We start from the raw sequence: 21,173 nt of genomic DNA, 5'->3' as shown, positions 1-21,173 counted from the left end.
AGTCAACAGAAGAAGATACCACCAGGTATATTGCTATGTGACAGAAAAGCCAAAGAACCCCAAGGATTACTGACCAGCCAGGAGATACCAATCCTGGAAGGAAGCAAGACTTCAATCCTCTGAAACTGTGAGCCAATAAATTCCTATTAATCCAACCCATTGTATGGTATTTGTTTTACCAGCTAGGAAACTAAAATACTTTTTGGTTTCAGAAAGTAGGGGTGATGCTGTGAATAATATCTAAAAATGTGGAAATGGCTTTAGAATTGGGTAATTGGTAGAGGCTGAAAGAATTGGGAGGTACTTGATAGAAAAAGCTTAGATTGCTTTGAAGAGATTATTGCTAGGAATATGGATCTTAAAGATACTTCCACTGAAGGCTTAGAAGAAAAAGATGAATGTGTTTTTGGAAACTGGAGGAAAGATGATCTTTGTTATAACATGGCAGAGAACCTGGCAAAATTGTATTCAGAGTCAGATGGAAGGCAGAATTTGAAAGTAATAAACTTTATTATTTAGCTGAGGAGATTTCCAAGCTGAATGTGGAAGCTTCAGCCTGGTCTCTCCTTGCAGCTAATAATAAAATGAGAGAGGAAAGAGATGAACTTTTAAGCACAAAGAAGCCAGCAACTAATTTGGAAAATTCTCAACCTATCAAAGTTGGATGCTCTGAGAGCAGGACCAAATGTGGCTCTATCAGAGACCTTTTGGGAAATGTGTCCAAAGGACAGGATTCCATATGAGGGTTTAACTGTACAACCCATTGCAATGAGGATGTGGCTGAACATGGGTCTAGTCAGCTATATCAGTGGAAGTCAAGATTTGAAATGCAGTTTTCCAGGAAGGATCTTTGGAAAGTTCTACTGTCTGATGTGTGTGCATTGTAACTGCACATAAAGCCAACCAGGTTTTTGCAAAATTTATATGAGCAGAACTACTGCCAGCCTGGACTGAAATGGACAGAAAAGGGACAAACTAAAAGAAATTACCTCAAGGGCAGAACCATGGAAGCAAAGGTCTAGACCAAAAAGATCTTCTTAGGCCAAGAGAGTGGGCCCTCCCATGTGTGTGGAAAGGGTTGGTCTGCCTCTGACTTCAAAGGGGTGGACCATCTGCTCTGAAGCTTGGAGGGGACAGATCTTATGAGTTCTTGTTTAGGGAGAGTGCTGCCACCACAATGATTGGAGAGAGTTGGGCTGGTTTCCTGGCTGCCATTCCAATGCAGCTTCATCTCAGTGTTCAGGAAGAGCAGGACTGTAATATAAGCATGTGGAAAGGGTGGGGCTGCTACTCTAGAAGGCCCAGAGAACAAGGTATCATTCCAGTGATGTCTCTCAAAACATGAAATCTGATGGAGTTTGACCTGCTGGGTTATAGACTTGTTTGGCATCCATGATCCCTGTTTCCTTCCAATTTCTTCCTTCTGGAATGGGAATGTTTATCCTATGCCTGTCCCACCATTGTATATTGGAAGCAGATAACTTGTTTTCTAGGTTTTACAGGTCCATCAGACAGATGCCCCAGGATGGACCACACACACATGATTTTGATGAGACTTCATTCTTAGCATTATTGCTGAAATGACTTTAGGCTTTTGGGATGTTGTAATAGAATGAATGTGTTTTTTTATATGGAAGAACATGTTTTCATGTTTTGGGGCAGTCCAGAGAGCAGACTGTTAGAGATTGAATCATGTCCCCCATAAAAGGCATGTCCGGGTCCCAATCCCCGGTTCTGTGGGTCTAAACCCATTTGTCAGTAGATACTTTGAAGATGTTATTAGTTATGGTGTGATCAAACTGAATGAGGTTGGGCCTAAATTCCATAAGGATAAAGTCCTTATAAGCAAAGGAAATTGGACAAGAAAGTGGAAGCCTCACGAAGCAGCAGAAGTTAATCAACAGACTCCAGAACAGAAAGGAGAAGATGCTGCCAGATATACTACCATATGATAGAAAAGCCAAGGAGTCCTAAGGATTGCCAGCCAGCCAGAAGATACCAACCCTGGGAGGAAGCAAGCCTTCTAGTCTCTGAAACTATGAGCCAATAAATTCCTGTTGTTAAGCCAACCCAGTGTATGGTATTTGTTTTAGTAGTTAGGAAACTAAAACACTGATAATTTTCTATTAACTATTAAATGTATAGTCTACTGAACTCTACCTGTGAAGGCATTTGTTTTAACTGTAAAGAGATTTAATTTATATGTTAAAATTGCAGAGTTTTAATTAAATACCTTACTGCATTTAATCCGTATAGCTATTCTGTGGATTACTGTAGAATTTCCCTGTTTTACAGAAGAGCAAACCAAAATTTAGAGGTTATTATTCAGGTGCCAGGATAGCAAGTAGTAATGCAAGTAATAGAACCTCAATCTGGCCAACTCCAAATATCCTTCTCCACCAACTACCTTCTGATTTGCTGAGCTTACATTAGGGGCTCTAATGGTTAGTGAGCTCATCCATTACTAACTTTGATATATTTATATATCTGAACTTGAAGTTGGATATATTGCACTGGCCAGAAATGAAAAGAAAAGGGTATCCTCTGAAAATTCAATAAATAGGTAGTAACTTTTGTAACAGAAACCCATTCAAGGCTTGTATGCATAGATATATAGATAGAGACATAAATACACACATATATATACACACATAGTTATGTGTGTCAATAATCAATAATATATCAATTAAGATTGATTAGTGAATTTTGCTTTGTGTAATAAACATTTTATTTTATGACTATGACTATTCAAGGGTCAACATCAATTAACCACTAGTTCTTTTTATGCTGATTTAAAGAAGGACTGAGAATAAACAAAATAAAATTCTACAGATAAACAACATATTAAAATCATATGATTTCAAAAATCATATGATGGGATGCCCAAAACACACAGTTCTGTGATACAAACTGTACCATAAGTAGGGTTAGCAGTGACATGGTAGTGGGGACCCAGGTTGGAGAAGATGTTCTACCTTTTCAAGAAGGAGCATTCTCACCTGAACTACCTGGTGGGCGTTGGTGTCGTTGAGCACCAGTTCAGTGAGGGCAGCACAGCACGCTGGAATGAAAACAAACAAACGTATATTGTACATCATCATTGTAACTGTGCTTTTAGTTTTACATCAATACTTTTTAACTCCACAGAGAATTTCATCACCAAAGACACTTCTCAAAAACACTGATTTTCCTGCTTGGCACAGCTTTGGAAGAAGGAGAACTGAGTCTTAACAAAGTCTAACTCTAGCCCTCATGTAACTCAAGTACAGCAACCCTCCACAGCAAAATTTTGTTAATTATTTCTTTATTAGAGAAGTTGTGGGTTTACAGAATAATTATGCATAAAATATAGGATTCCCATATACCACCCCACCATCAATACCTTGCATTGATGTAGAACGTTTGTTACAACTGATGATAGTACATCTTTATATCTGTACTATTAATAAAAGACCATGGTTTAACTTAAGGTTTACTATTTGTGTTGTGTGGTTCCACTGATTTTTTTAAATTGTTTATTCTGTTGTCATATGTACAATCTAACACTTCCCCCTTTTAATCATATTCGGATATATTTCAGTGCTGTTAACTGCATTGACAATGTTCTGCTACATCACCACCATCCATTAGCAAATCATTTCTGTCATTCTAAATAGGAATCCTGCACATGTAGCCTTAACTTACCATTCTTTATCTCCAACATGTCCCCTACTGACCTATATTCTAGATTCTGACTCTATACATTTGCTTATTATAATTGTTTCAAAACAGTGTGGTCATACACTATTTGTCCTTTTGTGTCTGGCTTATTTCACTCAATGTGTTTTCTTCAAGATTCATGCATATTATCATATATATCAGGGTTTTATTCCTTTTTATAGCTGAATAATATTCCATTGCATGTATATACCACATTTTATTTATCCGTGATTGATGGACACTTGGGTTGCTTCTATATTTTGGCAATTGTGAATAATGCCACTATGAATATTAGTGTGTAAATACCTGTTCAAGTCCCTGCTTTCAATTATTTTGAGTATGTACCTAGTCATGGGATTGCCAGGTCATATGGTAGTTCTACACTTACCTTTCTGAGGAAACACCAAACTGTCTTCCATAGCGGCTGCACCTTTTGACATTGCCAACCAGCAGTGAATGAGTGTTCCCATTTCTCCACACCCTCTCCAATACTTAATATTTTCCATTTTTTTAATAGCAGCCATTCTAATCTGTGTGAAATGATCTCTCATTGTGATTTTGATTCACATTTCACAAATGAATGATGTTAAGCATCTTTTCATGGGCTTTCCGGCCTTTTGTATATCTTCTTTGGAGAGATGTCTGTTTGAGTTTTTTGCCCATTTTTGTTGTTAGGTTGAAAGATTTCTTTATATATACTGTTTATTAATCCTTTATCAGAAAATGTGGTTTCCAAATATTTCCTCCCATTGTGTAGGCTGTCTTTTTACATTCATGATACAGTCCTTTGAGGAAAAGAAAGTGTTTTATTTTGATGAGGACACATTATCCAGTTTTCTTTTGTTGCTTGTATTTTGGGTATAAAGTCTAAGAAACCATTGCCTAACACTAGGTCCTGAAGATGCATCCCTACATTTTCTTCTAGGAGTTTTATGGTTCTGGCTCTTACATGTAGGTCTTTGATCCATCTTGAGTTGATTTTTATATATAGTGTGTGATAGGAATACTTCTCTTTTTTTTTTTTTTTTGTAAATGGAGATCTAGTTTCCCCAGCACTATTTGTTGAAAAGACTATTATTTACCAATTAGGTGGCCTTGGCTTCCTTGTCAAAAACCAGCTGGCCACAAATGTGAGGGTTGATTTCTGAGTTCTCAATTCAATTCCATTGGTCTATACTTCTGTTCTTGTGCTACTACCATGCTGTTTTGATTACTGTTTCTTTACAATAAGTTTTAAACTCTGGAAATGTTAGTCCTCCAACTTCAGTCTTTTTCAAGATGGCTTTGGCTATTTGGGACCTGTTTTACTTCATTATAAATTTGATGATTGGCTTTCGCTGGTGGAAATTTATTGGGATTGCATTGAATCTATAAATTACTTTGGGTAGTATTGATAGCATAACAATATTTCATCTTCTAGTCCATGAACACAATGTCCTTCCACTTATTTAGGTCTTCTTTAATTTCTTTTAGCAATGCATTTTAGTTTTCTGTGTACAAAAGTCCTTTACATTCTTGGTTATATTTATCACTAGATATTTGATTCTGTTAATTACTATTGTGAATGGAATTTTTTTTTTCTTGGTTTCTTCTTTCATTGTTCACTGTTTCTGTATAGAAATGCTAGTGTGGTCTTTTTCTTTTCCTTTTCCTTTTTTTTTTTTGCATGGGCAGACACAGGGAAGCTACTGGTCTTTGATTGTTGTTCTTGTACCCCACCACTTTGGTAAATTCGTTTATTAGTTGCAAGAATTTTATTGTGGATTTCTCAGGATTTTCTGTTTACATTGCCTGTCATCTGCAAACAGGGAAAACGTTACTTCTTCCTTTCCAATGTAGATGCCTTTTATTTCTCTTTCTTGCCTAATTGCTCTGGTAAGAACTTGCAGTACAATATTGAATAGCAGTAGTGACAGTGGTTATCTTTCTCCCATTCCTGATCTTAGAGGGAAAGCTTTCATTCTTCTGCCATTAAGGAGGTGTGGTAGTTAGATTCAGTTGTCAAGTTGGCCAGGTGAAGGTGCCTAGTTATGTTGCTGTAGACATGAGCCAATGATACGTGAACCTCAGCTGTTGCTGATTACATCTGCAGTTGGATAGGAGCCATGCCTGCTGCAATGAATGGTGTTTGATTTAATTGGCTGGTGCTTAAATGAGAGAGGTCAACATAGCACAGCCCAAGCAGCTCAGCATACCTCATCTCAGCACTCACAGCTCAGCGCAGGCCTTTGGAGATGCAGAAAGAAGTCACCCCAGGGAAAGCTGTTGGAACCCAGAGGCCTGGAGAGAAGGCCAGCAGAGATCATCCTGTGCCTTCCCACATAATAAAGAACCTCAGATGAAAGTTAGCTGCCTTTCCTCTGAAGAACTAATTAAATAAATACCCTTTTATTAAAAGCCAATCTGTCTCTAGTGTGTTGCATTCCAGCAGCTAGAAAACTAGAACAGGAGGATATTAGCTGTAGGCTTTTCATATGTGCCTTTTATCATGTTGAGGAAGGTCTGTTCTGCCAATCTCTGTCTTTTGATTGGAGAGTTTAACACATTTACATTTAAAGTCACTACTGATAATACAGGACTTTTTTCCTGCCATTTAGCTCTATTTAGCCTTTGTAAGTGTCAAACCTTTTTTGTTACTCACTTCTATTAAAGCCTACTTTTATATTTATTTGCTTTCTTGTGTTCCCATACTGAGTACCTTCTCATTTCTATCTCTATATGTTTTTCATCTGTTTTCCTTATAGTAACCATAGGATTAAAATTTTACATCCTAAAGATGTAAAATTTATATATGGTTTGATATCAACTTAACTTCAATAGCATATAACTTTTCCTACACCCCTCTGCCCTGCCCCCGCCATTTTTTGTACTTATTACCACATATTTTTGTATATTGTATGGCCACAAATTTAGAATTAGCATTAATTTTTATGCATTTGAATTTTAGCAGCTGGATGAAATAAGAAGTGAAGTTACATAGCAATAAACACAATACAATAATCCTGGCATTTATAATTACCCAAATGGTTACCTTTATTGCAGGTCTTTATTTCTTTATGTTGCTTTGAACCATTGTCTAGTGTTCTTTCCTTTCAATCTGAAGAACTCCTTTTAGCCTGGCTTGAAGAGCAGATCTTGTGGGATGTACCCTCTCAGCTTTTGATTATCTGAGAATATCTTATTCTTTCTTTCATTTTTCACAGAGTGTCTTGTCAGATACAAAATTCTTAGCTAACCATTGTATTTCTTCAGTACTTGAAGTATTTCATCTCATTGCCTTCTTGCTTCCATGGGTCTAATGAGACTGCCTTTTATGTAACAAATTGCTCTTGCAACTTTCAGAACTACTTCCTGTCCTCTGCATGATATATGCTAGTGTATTTTCCTTTGTGTTTATCCTATTTGGTGTTCTCTGAGCTTCTTGGATGTGCATATTCATGTTCTATGCTAAGTTTGGGAAGCTGTCTGTCATTTATTTCTTGAACTATTCCTTCTGCCCCTTTCTTTCTCCTCACTTCTGAACTCCCATAATGCGTATATTGGTATGCCTGATGGTGTCCCATTAGGTTATTTTTGCTTTTAGTATTTAAGATTTTTTTTCTTTCTGCTCCTCAGCCTGACTCATTTCAAGTGTCTTGTCTTTAAATTCACTGACTGTTTCTTCTGCCATCTCCAATTTGCCCTTGAAACCCTCTTGGACATTTTCATTTCAGTTATTTTGGTCTTCAACTCCAGTAGCTCTTTTTGGTTTCTTTTTAAAATTTCTATCTCTTTATCTGGACTGTCATATAGCTCATTTTTGTTTTCCTGATATCCTGTAGTTCTTTCTCTGTTCTTTCCTTCATCTCCTTAAGCATTTTTAAGATTATTTTATAAATGGCTTTGTTTGGTACATCCACATTCTCATTTTCTTCATTGGTGTTTTCTGTATTTTTAGCCTCTTCCTTTGGATGAGCCATCATTTCCTGTTTCTTTATTTATCTTATACTCTTTTGCTGCATATTGTACATTTTAATATTTTAAAATGTTAACTCTGGGAGTGACGACATCAACATGGTGACGTAAACAGCTACTGATAATCTCTCCTTTGAGATTCTGTGTTAAAAACGAACAATGCTGAATTGTTCAGAAATCTGGAGGAGCATATGGACTGGGAAGGGACTCTATAAATCCAGAATTGAAGAAGTATAAGAATAATATCAGTAATGAAAATGTTCAAAAATCGATTGTGATGATGAATGCACAGCTATAGGACACTGTGAACTACTGTACAATTTGGATGATTATATGATATGTGAATCTCAATAAAATTGCATTAAAAAAAAGATATAACCTAAAAAAAAAAAAGTTAACTCTGGGATCTACTCCCTGGGATGTCTGTTTCTTAGTTTTATAACCAGCACGAGATAAGAGAAATATTTTCTTGAACTCCAGCCTTCCTATCAAGAAGGTAAATGCACTGTGCAGGGTTTTCTGTGTCTTACTAGGCCTGTCTTGTTCTGAGAGGCTTTTGTTTTTTCAGCTGTTTTGGAGTTCCCCTGATTACAGTAGTTTGGTTGTTCTGTTTCCCAGGGAACAAACCTCCCTCTCCCAGGTATCTGAAACAAGCAGGCCTTTATCCCAGACTGCCTATCTCTACAATTTTTTGCACTCATCGTGTTGTCTCATGCTGCTTTTGCCTGGAAGGCATATTCTGGGAGGTGGGTCACCCCAGGGAGGATTTTCCCAATTTGGTCTTCCCTAGCCAAAACAAGGCCATGGACCCACAAAGGGGGCAGCAGACCAGCTTCAAAGTGCCCTGTAGAAGGGGTCAGGAAAGGCACCAACTTCTCCAACAGTTTCCCAAAGCTGAGCTTTCCTGGCCTGCCCAGCAAATGCAGCCCTTCTGCTAACCACGCCCTGCAGTCCTGAGGAAGTCCTGCATCTTTAAATCACTACTGCCTCCACCCACGTCCCAGGAGTATTGAAACAATGGCTGCCCAGAAGAGCTAGGACTAAGTGATCCATGTTCACTAATCAAAAGCTGTGCTCAGTTATCCTCCATGCACAATCCTGCTGTTGAGGAAGAGGATTTTAAGTCCTTTTTGGTCAACAGTAACCAGTCAGGAGCTGGACCTCTCAGTGGCTTGCCATGAGTGTGGGGAAAGGGCACCAGGAGATGCCATGCAGAGAGAGCAATTTAGAGTTCTTTACCTTAATTTATCAGCCTTTTCCTCCTGCTTATCCCTAGATGCTATACAGTATTCTTCTGACCTCTGCAGTTTCAAAATACTTATGTCAGACAGTTTCTGCCTATTTAAATGTTGTTTTGGGGGGAAGACAGTCCTGGGCCCCCCTATTCTGCCATCTTCCCTGGAAGTCCCTCCACAACAGCCTTTTATCTAGCACTGACTGTGTGCAGGAGAACAAAGGTTCATGGTTAACAGAGGAGTTAACAGATTGGGTCACACAGCTAGTAAGTGGAAGGGGAGAGGTGTCTGACCTCACTCAATCCCATGCCCTTCACAGTATACCCTGTTTCCCCACAGCCATCATGGCAGCCTCTGGTAGCATTTGGCACCAAAATGTTCATTGTACTCCCCACTGTATGCTGTAACCTATAGCAAAGAGCACCTAAAAAGGATAATACTATTTTGGGGGGCCCTTACTGTGGGCAGGGTACAATGCTAAGGACTTTACATACACCCTCACATAATTATCACAATAACCCTGTAACAGTGATACTGTGATTATTATTATCATTATCTTATCTGAGCAAAACTTAGGTTTGGAGACTTTAAGGGAATTTCCCAAAGCCATATGGTCATCAAAGTAGGTGGAGCCAAAACTCAGACCCTACTCCTAACCCATTACGTTTCTAATATTTATTTATTTTTCCTTTTTTTTAAGTTGAGGTATAAACTATACACAGGAAGCTATATAAGTGAACATGTATTAAGTGTACAGCTAAATATAATATTATAAATCTATATATCACCACCACCCAGATCAAAATATAGTATATTTTCAGCCACCAAGGACTGGAAAACCTAAAACTTGCACATAAGGAACTGCTCTTCTGATTTCTATAAACAAGGATCTCACCCACACTCTCTGAGACAGAGAAATACTAGAAATACTATGAACACTGAGACTCAGCCAGGTCAGACTTCCTGGGGAACCTTCAAACAGGAAAGGGACAAGCCCTTGTATTGAGACAGAGGCCCTTCACTGTAAGCAGAACCAGAAATTCAACTTCAGTGAAGAAACATCTCCATTCTTCAGGAGGAAAAAGCAGGGAGCAAAGAAAGTCTGCCCTCTCCTGCCCCTTTCCCTCCCTCTGCCTCATATGCTCTTTTCCTCTTAGGGTCTCCTGCCCTCCTGCCACTCCCAAACATCTTCTTTGTGCTCCGCTGTGGCACTGCAGGCAACACACCTAAAATAACCTCATGGGTCCTGAAGACTAGGTGCCCCTGAGAAGGTCACAAGCCACCTGACTGTGTGAGGTGGCCCTGCCAAAAAGTGTCCATACAGCAGTATTCCAATAGCCTTGTAGAAATAGCTCACATTTCTGTCATCTTTCTTTGTCTTCTCTTTTCAGACTCACTAGATGTGAAGAAGGTACTTGCACCCTGAGATCCAAAAAATAATAGGAAGTCTGATTCTGGCCACAGGTCAAGCTATAGTTTCTAACCCAGCTTTACCAGCAATAAAGTTGATATTTTGCATTCTTTATATCTTCAGTTCTATGTTTATTCCTCAGTGAGTTCAGAACATGGAAGGGAGAGCAAAGTTTGTTGTATCACTACCCTGCAAGTTCAACACTAGCACCAAGAGATTTCTGGAATCCACATGGACTTAACTTTATATTTTTTAAAACTCATAAATTGCATCTAAATAATGTGATCATACTTATTTATAGCAGTGACTAGTATTACACAATAAATCATATAGTATCATATAATAAAACATGACACTATAACTTAAATACCTGCTTGAAGAGAGAAAGTATTTTCTTGTATTTCCCGAGGGCTTAAATCTTCCAACAAATGGAGCTGCTGGATGCGGCCTGCTGCATTTGCACTAGACAGGCTTCCGATGGAAGAACGGTCAGAAACAAAATTTCTATCTCTGAAAAGAAAAGTTAATGAGTAGACCAATTTATCAATTTTATTTAAGGGTCAGTGTTTTCTATATCTTGTTTAAGAAATCCATACACACACACACCCCCATCACCACCAGTTTAAGAAAATTCCCAGGCTTAGAGTTTTCTCCTGTTATCTCTATTGTTTCACTTTTCAATCCACCTAGAATGTTTTTTGTCTATGATGTGAGACAGGAATCATTTTCATTTTTTTTCTCATATTACTGAACTGACCTAGCACCATTTATGGAATTAACTACCCTTGTCCCCACTGCTCCACATGGCTGCATTCTCATAGAGAGAGGGTGACAGATGAAGACTCTATTGTATGAGATGTGGTGAGTAAAAAGAAAAATAAATGCTTTATATAAGACATATGTTATATAAAACATGTTGCCTTGTACTTAAATAGCTAAAGTACAAGAAGGAAAATAGAATTAAAGAAACAGAGGACAAGCTTGGAAAAAGTTGTTTACTTTCCAAAGTAAAAAAAACTTTGTTTACTTCATCTGGGTTTTTTGCTGTGGTGACATATACACAACACAAAACTTCCTATTTTAACTCATTTTATGAGCACAGTTCAGTTATATTTTCATATCCCCAATATTGTGCTACCATCACCACTACATTACCAAAATGTTTTCATCACTCCAAACATAAACTAGCTCTGTAGTTTGTGTGTTTGTTTTTGAAGCTTATTCAATTCATCTGAATACATCTCAATTTTTATCATTCTGAGTTTTCTTTTTCCCTGAAATTCCTATTTTTCTTAACTTTAGGAAAGTTCTGTTTTATTATATCATTGAACTTTTAAGAATTTCTTTTGTTTATTCTCAACCTCAGGATCAATTATCCACATGTTGAAAAGCCATCTTCTGTGGGCCTAAACTTCATTTTCTAATTGTTTTAATTTTTTTGTATTTTTCCTCTGCATTGTAAACAACTTTTCCTCTACATTGTAAACAACTTTTTCCAAGCTTGTCCTCTGTTTCTTTAATTCTATTTTCCTTTTTGTACTTTAGCTATTTAAGTACAAGACAACATGTTTTGTATAACATATGGCTTACATAAAGCATTTATTTTCCTTTTTACTCACACATCTTATACAGTAGATTCTTCATCTGTCTATCGTCTGCTTTGTTCCCTTTTGTTTTATGTGGGTACCATATTTTTTCTTTTTTTCTTTTTTTTTTTTTTATGGCAGCAGCTGTATCTGGAATTCTATCTACTCAAATTGAGTCTCCCTGTCTTCTCTCTCATGTTATCTGGGCCCAGTTACCTGGATATGGGACCTAGGGGTCATCACAATTGGTAGTGTTATCTGTTGACATAATTATAACAAATTAATCAAGTTGAATTCTAGGGTACACTCCACCCAGTCAAGAGTATATAGTCTTTCAGAAACTGCCTATGGGTTTGGAATGACAGATGACTGGGCTTAGACAGGTTTCCAGGAATCTGCCCAGACAATAGTGCCTGTTCATATTCAAGCTGCTAGACAACATGGCAACCTCCACCCCTAGTACCAGCACCAGGCAAACCAGGGGCAGGCACAAGCTTTGAAAGGAGACTGTTTACCCAGCTGGGGTAATAAATTCTCCCAGATCAGTGAGACATATTTAACATAAAATAAGAGTTGACATATACCATTTTCCCAGGGAAAAGTTCTCTAACATTGTACCATAGGCACAGGCTGGGCAAAATGATTCTGTAGATTTGAAAGAACAGTTTTTTATCAAGAATAGTTATGGCTCAAGCAAAAGAAGAAAAGTGGTGTCGTGTAATAATTCAGTTCTATATGGAAAAAAGGCAGGTTTTTTCTTTGAAGTATTGCTTGACTATCACAAAATTCCATTCAAGAAATGGTGGCTCTCTAAGAGGGCAAACCAGAACTATCGTAATAGTTATCATTGACCAATAGTAATAAATTACCACCAACAACAACCTCCACTACTACCACCATCATCACCTCCTACAAATCTTAGCAAAAAAAAAAAAAAAAAAACTTTGGCAATGGAGCTTTTTCATTATTGTGAACAATGAAAGATTTCTCATTCTTACTTTAAAATATTTGAAATTTTTTGACATCATAAAACAAGTATATTGTCAACAATATATGGATTTTTCCTTTGTTTAGGTAAAGATAAAAATCATTAACAAAGCAACTATTCATATCTCTAAGGTCTGTTGTTATATGCTTTGGAATATTTTCCCTCAGAAAAAAATGAATTTGGTAACACATAATTCTACAATATCCCTAGAGATATAACAAGTACAAAACCTGAATAATATTAACTTAATAATATCTAGTCATGTTAGATATTGAGTCAGCCCCTCCAGAGCTGAATTCTGCTTATTATGATATTAGGTATTAGACCTACCCATGGACGGCAACTAAAGATGTTATATTCAATACATAATATATCTAATAGAAAAAAAATAGTAGTCACAATGTAACATACTTCAATAAAATTTCAATTTGAAACTATTTTTGACAAACCTCCCATTCCCTATGCTCATTGGAATTCCACTTTTAAAAGAGCAGTAATAACACCCACCTTGGAAGACCGGAATGCAGATTAGAGAGAAAAGTGAGAGCAACTGGCCTAGCATCAGGAACATAGACAATCATTTGCCAATATTTTAATTTATTTTACATAAGATCTCATATCTCTTCCTTTAGTACAGGCTTTTCCTTCTCTTTAAATAGAGGCTATACTCACAGAGACACACACACACATACAAATACCCAAGCATTTCAGAAAAATAACAATAATAATAATTATTGATCACAGAGTGCAAATACTAATTTAAGAAAAGGAAAGCCAGACAAATGTCTCCTTTGGATTGGGGGATTTCCATTTAACCTACGTAAGTGAACTTGAAAAATAAATTGGCTTACTACAGTATGCTGTACTGGAGGCTAGTTACGCAAAGAAAAAGATACAGAGTTCCCAAAGAACTTCAAGGACAAAGGCCCTTGATAATGATTCAGAGCATGTTTGTGGCAAGTGTAAATGCTTTGGAAATGAGGAATGATCAAAGAAACCCCAGAGCAGGAAGAAGTGAGTTGAGCATGCACCCAAACTGCCATCAGTGGGGACTGCAGAAGTCCCCAGCCATCAATGATGAGGGCAAAGTGAGCACCAACCCACTAGCACTCACCCTTGTAAAATATGAAGAAGCTGCTTGATGCCTCCCCAAATGCGGATTTCCACACTGGTCTCAGGATCCTCACAAACCTGAACCAGAATCCAGACAACGCTCCAGAGCAGTTTCAGGTGGTCAGAGTGGAGCAGACTGAGGAGTACAGGTATCCCCTCATAGAGTTTCACCTGCTCTTTCACCTGAGGTTCAGCACAAAGTAGGCGCAGTAACTCTGCAGTTAGTCTGAAAGGTGACAGGGAGGGTGGAGATGAGAATCACAGCACACACAGAGTGCTGGTTGCACATTTTGACTAGAGCTATCATCACTACGTGGACAATGAGTCTAACCATTCCAAAGTCACAGGTTATCAAACAATTTCTGTAAAAGGCAGTAAATATTTTCAACTTTGCTAGCCATACAGTCTCTTGCAATTTTTCAACCCTGCTGAGATAACACAAAAACAGCTATAGACAATACATTAAAGAATTGGAATGACTGTGTTACAATAAACTTGATTTACAAAAACAAGCAATGGGCCAAATTTATACTCCAAGTCATAGGTTGTTGACCACCATTCTGTCATAATCTCATTGGTCTGGCAATTAGGTATTGACTATATACTGAGTGCCCTGTATTATGCGAAAGATAAAAGAAATATAAAGGCCTTATTCTAGTCCCCAGAAATTTACTCCATGGTTGTATAAACAAAACACTCATCAAAATAGCAAAAACAAAATATGCATTAAAGAAATAAGTGTTAAGTGCTCAATGAATATTTGGAGAGAAAAATAAAAATAATTATGGTGCAGGCATAAGATTCAGCTGAGCTCTGAAAAAATATGACAACAGTTTCATAGAATCATCCTCAGTCTTCTAGTCTCCACACTCTAAATACCCTCCCCAGATGGTGTCATCCATTCCTGTGGCTTCAAACACTACCCCTACCCTAACATCACAATCCTGGCCCAGGCACCATTTCTAATCTCCAGAATGTCTAGCCACATGGACAATTCACAGGTGTTCATCCCACTGTGTCTAAAATCAAAGTCATTATCCTACTTCCTAAATTTGCTCTTCCTCTGATATTCCTGATTTAACTCATGGTACCACAATCTTTTTTATTTTTCAAGCCAGAAAACACCGGGAAACATCTTAGATCCTTCCTTCTTTCCCCAATCTGCCATTGCCAATCAAGAGTCTTCAGTGTTCCCTATATCCTGGTGAACTGCTGAAATTGATTCTCTTGTAAGTCTTGTAACTAGCTAAGCCCTCTTGTCATCTGCCTCTGCAATAGTGTCATTCTCATCCTGCTTCCTAATCTCTCCCCTTGCACCAACTTCCCATGGCTCCTCTCTCTTCCAAATTTTTCTGCTCTGCTATTCAGAACCCATGTTTTTTGATAAACAGTGTTCTTCACCTTCTCAAACTTTCTACACTAATATTTTCTCCTTGCTCTAAGTGTGTCTCTATGTAGATTCTACCACCTCACCCCTACTGTCACCCCCCACCATATACACACACACACAAACACACATTATACACTCACACACACATTGCCATCAGAGTATTCTTTCCAAAAACTAAATCTGATTGTGATTAAAACATTTCTGAGAGTCCCCATAACATTCACGATAAACTCCATGCTCCCTATTTATCACACAGAGCCCATCATGACCCTACTACAGGTATCTTGCTGCCTCTCCTACAAGACATGGAAAATAATAGGGTTATCGTGTGGACCAAACAAGTTAACACACATGCTCAGACCAGGGCATGGCATGCAAAAGGTGCTGAGCAAAGTCAGCTTTATTTTAAACCTGTCTGTAACTGCTATACTAGTTTTCTGGCACTTTCCCTCCTGGACTTTTAGTTACAGCTGTGCCGAACTGTCCCCTTCCCTCTTATACACACTTTGGGGCCTCACTGTCAAAGCTCAGTGTGTTTTCACTTGCTCTCTCCCTCTGCCTAGATAACTCCACCTCCTCCCAGGAAACCTGGTCTGACCCTGCCCCCGCCCCCTACCCCCCACCCCCAATTCTCAGGCTTCTGCCCTGAGCTCCCAGGGCACCATGAGAATTTGAGCATCCATCTGTCATACCACTTACAAGCACTAATGAAATCACTGGTTTGCCTGTGTCCCACTCCAATATTCTAAATTCTCATCTTATTCATCTTTGGATGTCCAACATCTAATGCAGAGCTGGGACCCTTGTTTGCTGGTGAATGAGTTCACATAACCAAGTTTACACTTATAGTTTGTACAAGGGGGATAAATTGGCTTTGAATGAGACTCTATAGGAATTTACTGTGAGTTTGGTGCAAGGGCTTCATCATTTTGGATTTCTGTCATCTGTCACACTTTTTTAGAAAATTTTGGCTTACTCAACTAAATATCAAATGTTATAGGTGTCAACTCTGTTTAAAAACAACTCTTTAATAGCTATCAAGATACAGTAATTCTTCAGAGCAATAAATGGTTCAAATGTAAAATGAATCCATTTTACTGTAGATTCTGTTCTAACAGATGATCATGAAATGTCAGTAACTATTTTATTTTATTTGTTTTAAGTGAAATAGAATTTAGCAATCTAAAGGATTTAAATAAAAATATCAAAGATGTGATCATAAAAATTATATAATTAGACTATAATCCCAGATCTAGAAGTAACACAGGGCTAAAGTTAAATAAGTACACTTCCTTGCTTTAGTTTCTTTATGTAAGCTTAAACTGAAAAGGAATGTCAAACTGATCCACGATTTTCGGTTACCAAGGTAAATAACATGACATAATAGAAATAATAATAAACACTTATGTAGAACGTAATAGATTGTCTTCTTCCCTTAGTAGCAATCTCACCTTTTAGAGAGCAAGTCATATTCATGTAAAATCATCAGCAGGTTTTCTACAATGTTAAGTTCACTTATCTTCTCCCTACATTCTGGACTATAAATTGAAAAATATTAGGAACCAACAAAAATATATTTTACCTTATCCTCATATCTCAGCTCTCATATTATCTCAGGACAAGAGACAAAATACTATCCATCCCATGGGGCAGGGACACATCATATTCCTACATCCCACAATATCATATGTCTTAAATTTAAATGTACTTAATACTAGTATGATGACAACATCACTCCATTTCTCCAAAGGGGACCATAATCTATTCACAAAGAAAACAATGCTCCGTTTATTGGTACTAAAATATATTTAAAGCTCTTTTATTTAAAATAATCCACATGTATGGAGGATTATTTTAAATAATCTTAGATAACAGGGTTATCTAAGAATTTTTTTCAAAGAATAAAAAAAGTTTGAAAACTTTTTGCATGTCATAAATAAATGCACATATAAGAACAAAGAGAAGTGATTAGGGAGATTCGATTGCTGAAGAAATATTATGATAATTTAAATAACTGAGGATTGGATAAAAAGGGTGAGTAAATATTTCCAAACAAGAAGAAAAAGGCAACTTTAAACTGAAATTTGTCTTTCCAACTTAAATTTTAAAGTGATTCTTTTTTATATCCAGGATTCTCTTTAACATACTAACGTTATTCCATTCATACTTTTCACAAGTTTCAACTAACTAGGTGACAAAAAAACTTTGCATCCCTCCCACCCAAATTGCTACTGCAGCAGTACTTGGAAGTATATTAAAATAAAATATTAAAATATAAAACTTACCTTTCAGCTAAACTCGCCAAAGCGAGAAGGGCACCCAACAGAACATTAGTATCTCGGGCACCAAGTAAATTTACTAATGTCTGAAAAATAAAATAAAACAAACTGTATTTATTTTATATTTTTATTATTTACTTATTGCTTACAACTGCTATTATTATTAATATATAGTTTATGCATAGATTTAATCATGTAATTACTATAAGCCTCTTGAATAATGTGATGTTCCCTTTTAAAGATCATAGAGACTTAACTTTAAAAGGAGTTTTGTGAAACATTCAAAATATCCAGTTCTTTAAAGGGCAGAGGTATCGAGCCCCTCCTTACTTTAAAACTCTTCAGTAGCTCTTTGAGGCAGTCCTTGCCCAGAACAGGAAGCAAAAGAGACCAAGATACATGACCAGCCCAATTGTCACCCTTCCCTCTATTTCCATCTGCTCAAGGGACTCAGTTCAGCCACTTCTGAGCCACCCTCAAGGAGGAAAGGAGAGTTTAATGGCATTAATAAGAACACAGTTTAATGACCAGTTATTGAGAACTCACAATGAGATAGGCACTATGCAAGGCACTTTCCAAATTATGGAACTATTTTTTACAAAAATGTTCAAACTGTCAATTTCTACAAACTAAGCAACATATGTAAATGCTATTAAACACTCCATTACACTCTCAAAATTCTAAAATGTTAAAGGACATCAACGGATGCTCCTAGGCATCGTCCTCAGTAACATGACTTAGTTGGAAGTTTTTTTAATCTTACCAGTTGTCTTCTCTGAACCCCCATATATATTAATTCACTTATCTTCTCTCTGCATTTTCAGAACTCAAGGCTACCAAAAAAGTACATACCCAAACACAGTCCTAGAGCAGAACTTCTATCTACAGAACAATTGCTGGGGTGACTTTTTATTTCCTGTTCTGTAGATTGTTTTCCCTTTATGATGCATTTTTTTCAAAAAAATAGTTTAAACGAAGCTGTCATTATCTTTGTTTCTCTGCTCCTTTTCTTTCTTCTTCTCTCACTCTTTCTTTCCTCTCTCCATCTTCTAACACAATGTTTTCCAAGCTTCAGTCAATGGTGTATCATTTTCATAATTGCCATGTCCACTTAACACCTTAACACTAACTCACAAACTGTGTTCAAATCCTAAGTGATAATGTTAGTAAAATACATAGCTATTGAAATGGAAAATATTGGTCCATAGACCACCTTGAATCATGTGTTAACATACTTTAGGCAATCTTGCTTTAATACGTGTTGGAAACGGCTTCCTGGAATCTGAAAGTTCAAGAAGTTATTGAAACTTGGCTTTAGGCTACCACCCTTTAAACATTCCTGCTAAGATGAATTGACGTGTTTCAATTAAAACTGAAGCCATCACCTTGAATGAATAGTTGACCCACATGTTTAGTAATACTGTACCATCCTCTTATGAGGTTGACCCAAATAGAAATGCCTATGTTCAACCAATTTTGTCCTACAAACAATGACTATTTCATGTGGTTCAAACTAATATAGATCTGTGTGCCATAATGCATACACACCACACACACACAGACGGTGTCAATTTACATACAGTCAGGTTTTCTAAGCAACACTTAAATTACGCAATAAACTGAGTTGATATTAAATGGCCTAGGAAAAGAACTTCAGAAAAAAGAAAAAGAGCTTCAGAAAACCTTTATTTATATTTCCTATATTTTCTCCCTAGGTCGGTAAAAACATAAAAGGATGGCTGAGATCGCATTTTAAGACGAGGTTACATTTTTGAGAACTGTATATAGCACATGGTTTGACCACAAAGGCTGTGAACCTGAGCATGTGAACCACTGCCATACAAGGCTAAAGCATTCACTCTTTCATGGACCACTCACCTTGTGAGCGCCACTTGTGGTGACCCATTCTCTTTGGTCTTTGACAGCAGCAAGTTTTTGAAAAATATCTATAAAAGGAGAAAATAACTCAAAAAGGGATGTGGAGTTTAAATGAGGCAGTAACCACAGAGCTTCATGTCTGAAATATTGATGGGTAAACAGAAAAAGGAAGAATACAGATAACACAAAAGGATCAATGGAGGGAAGGGGCAGTGGGTTATTTTTTAACCCCATGAACTATCCCTTGAAGCACAGCTAGTAATTACTTTATAATATTATTGTAATAAGGATACATGGAAAGACCAAAAGGCAAATTTCCCTTCCCCTTAAAGTTAAACAATTCTTTTATATCATTACAAGTTCAAAATGAGGCCTGGTCTTCAAAGAGCCTCCTGTAAAGATGTCAACTTATAAAGGGGGACAAAGAAGTTCAGGAAAAGTTTCAAAGAGACTTCGTGGTACACAGGACTTGCCATGGACTATTTTCTCACCATAACTGAGAAGCATTGTGCTACCCCACTAACAAATATAGGAAACCAGTCTACTCATACAGAGAAAACGGACTAGCACCCCCACTGGTAGGAAGCCTGCAGCTAATCAAATCCGGAGTAGATGGAAAGGTAAGGCTGGAACAGCTTCAAAGAGACCAGTCTGAGAGACTAGTCTGAGAAACTAAGGAATATATCACCCACACAGACCAAAGTTTTCACATCATCGTCAACATTTATGAGGGTATAGTTTTTTTCATTTTTATGTTCTGAATGTTCTAGATACTCGTTAGAAAGGTATTATTATTAATACCCAATTATAGATGAAAAATGAATAGTCTATGAAATTTTAATAGAAACCAAAGAAGACAAAAATATTTTTACAAAAATTTGCTTTTATGGAAGTCTCTCTTTCATCATATAAACTTGTGCTCAATAAAAATCTCCTCCAACATGAAATTATGCTTTTCATGGTCAGGGTTGTGATCCAAAAGTCCTCCTTGTGGGTATGTCTTGCCACTGAATATATTAACAATTGGCCTGGACTCTCAACACCATAATATTATATGGGTGTGTTCATAAAGTTCAAAGCATCCTTTTTTTTTCCTACTGCCTATTCTAACACGTGCAGGAAGCTGACTGCATCTCCCTGACAACGCTTACACGTCATGTTGACCAGCTTGTCCACACTGTGCTGCTCTTCTCCATAGCCGAGGTACTCATGGGCCACCATCTCCATGTACTGCAGGAGGGATCAGACCACAAGAATGTCAGAGGGGAGGACGCACAGGCACACTAGTAGGTGATGGACAAGGTCGTGCACTTTTTCAAACTGAGCTGTAGGTGGCACAACAGATTCACCAAATACTATACAACATTCCTTTTGCGTCTGTTTCATTCAAGCACAAGGTTGTGGGGTTTCTAGATTTTTGCCTTCTCCTATACACACTGAAGTTGAGGCAGGGGCCACCCAAAGATTGTATAAACTCTCAAAAAGTCTCGATATGACTTTAGCTGAATAAGTTTGTGGTGTCATCTAGCATTCAAATACAAGACACTAAACGTGATGTTCAACATATAATACAGAAAATTTTTAATTCTTCAGTGTACCTTTTTAGTAGAATTTTTATAACCCACCAAATATATTTTATT

The 21,173-nt window shown here is 37.3% G+C and overlaps 1 protein-coding gene across 10 annotated transcripts in view; it reads right to left on the bottom strand.

Annotated features, from left to right (window-relative positions):
* Nucleotides 1-21,173, bottom strand: part of NEK10 (NIMA related kinase 10) — a 297,546-nt gene that overhangs the window by 218,876 nt on the left and 57,497 nt on the right. For 9 of the 10 annotated variants that reach the window (XR_013162877.1, XM_077129956.1, XM_077129961.1 and 6 more), the window contains 7 exons: nt 20,685-20,763; nt 19,534-19,601; nt 17,662-17,741; nt 16,828-16,914; nt 13,988-14,212; nt 10,670-10,809; nt 3,000-3,061 (listed from right to left, as the gene is read on the bottom strand). Coding sequence is in view for 8 of the 10 variants with exons in the window: in XM_077129956.1 (XP_076986071.1) it covers nt 3,000-3,061; nt 10,670-10,809; nt 13,988-14,212; nt 16,828-16,914; nt 17,662-17,741; nt 19,534-19,601; nt 20,685-20,763 (741 nt within the window). In the remaining 2 variants the exon portion in view is untranslated. Of the gene's footprint in view, nt 1-2,999; nt 3,065-10,669; nt 10,810-13,987; nt 14,213-16,827; nt 16,915-17,661; nt 17,742-19,533; nt 19,602-20,684; nt 20,764-21,173 lie in introns of those variants that run through there. The other variant, XM_077129962.1, reaches the window with a different exon arrangement.

This window comes from Tamandua tetradactyla, chromosome 15 (assembly GCF_023851605.1).
Source record: "Tamandua tetradactyla isolate mTamTet1 chromosome 15, mTamTet1.pri, whole genome shotgun sequence".
Lineage (NCBI taxonomy): Eukaryota > Metazoa > Chordata > Mammalia > Pilosa > Myrmecophagidae > Tamandua > Tamandua tetradactyla.
Note: the sequence above shows the minus strand (reverse complement) of the source record. Positions and strands in the feature narration are given on the sequence as shown.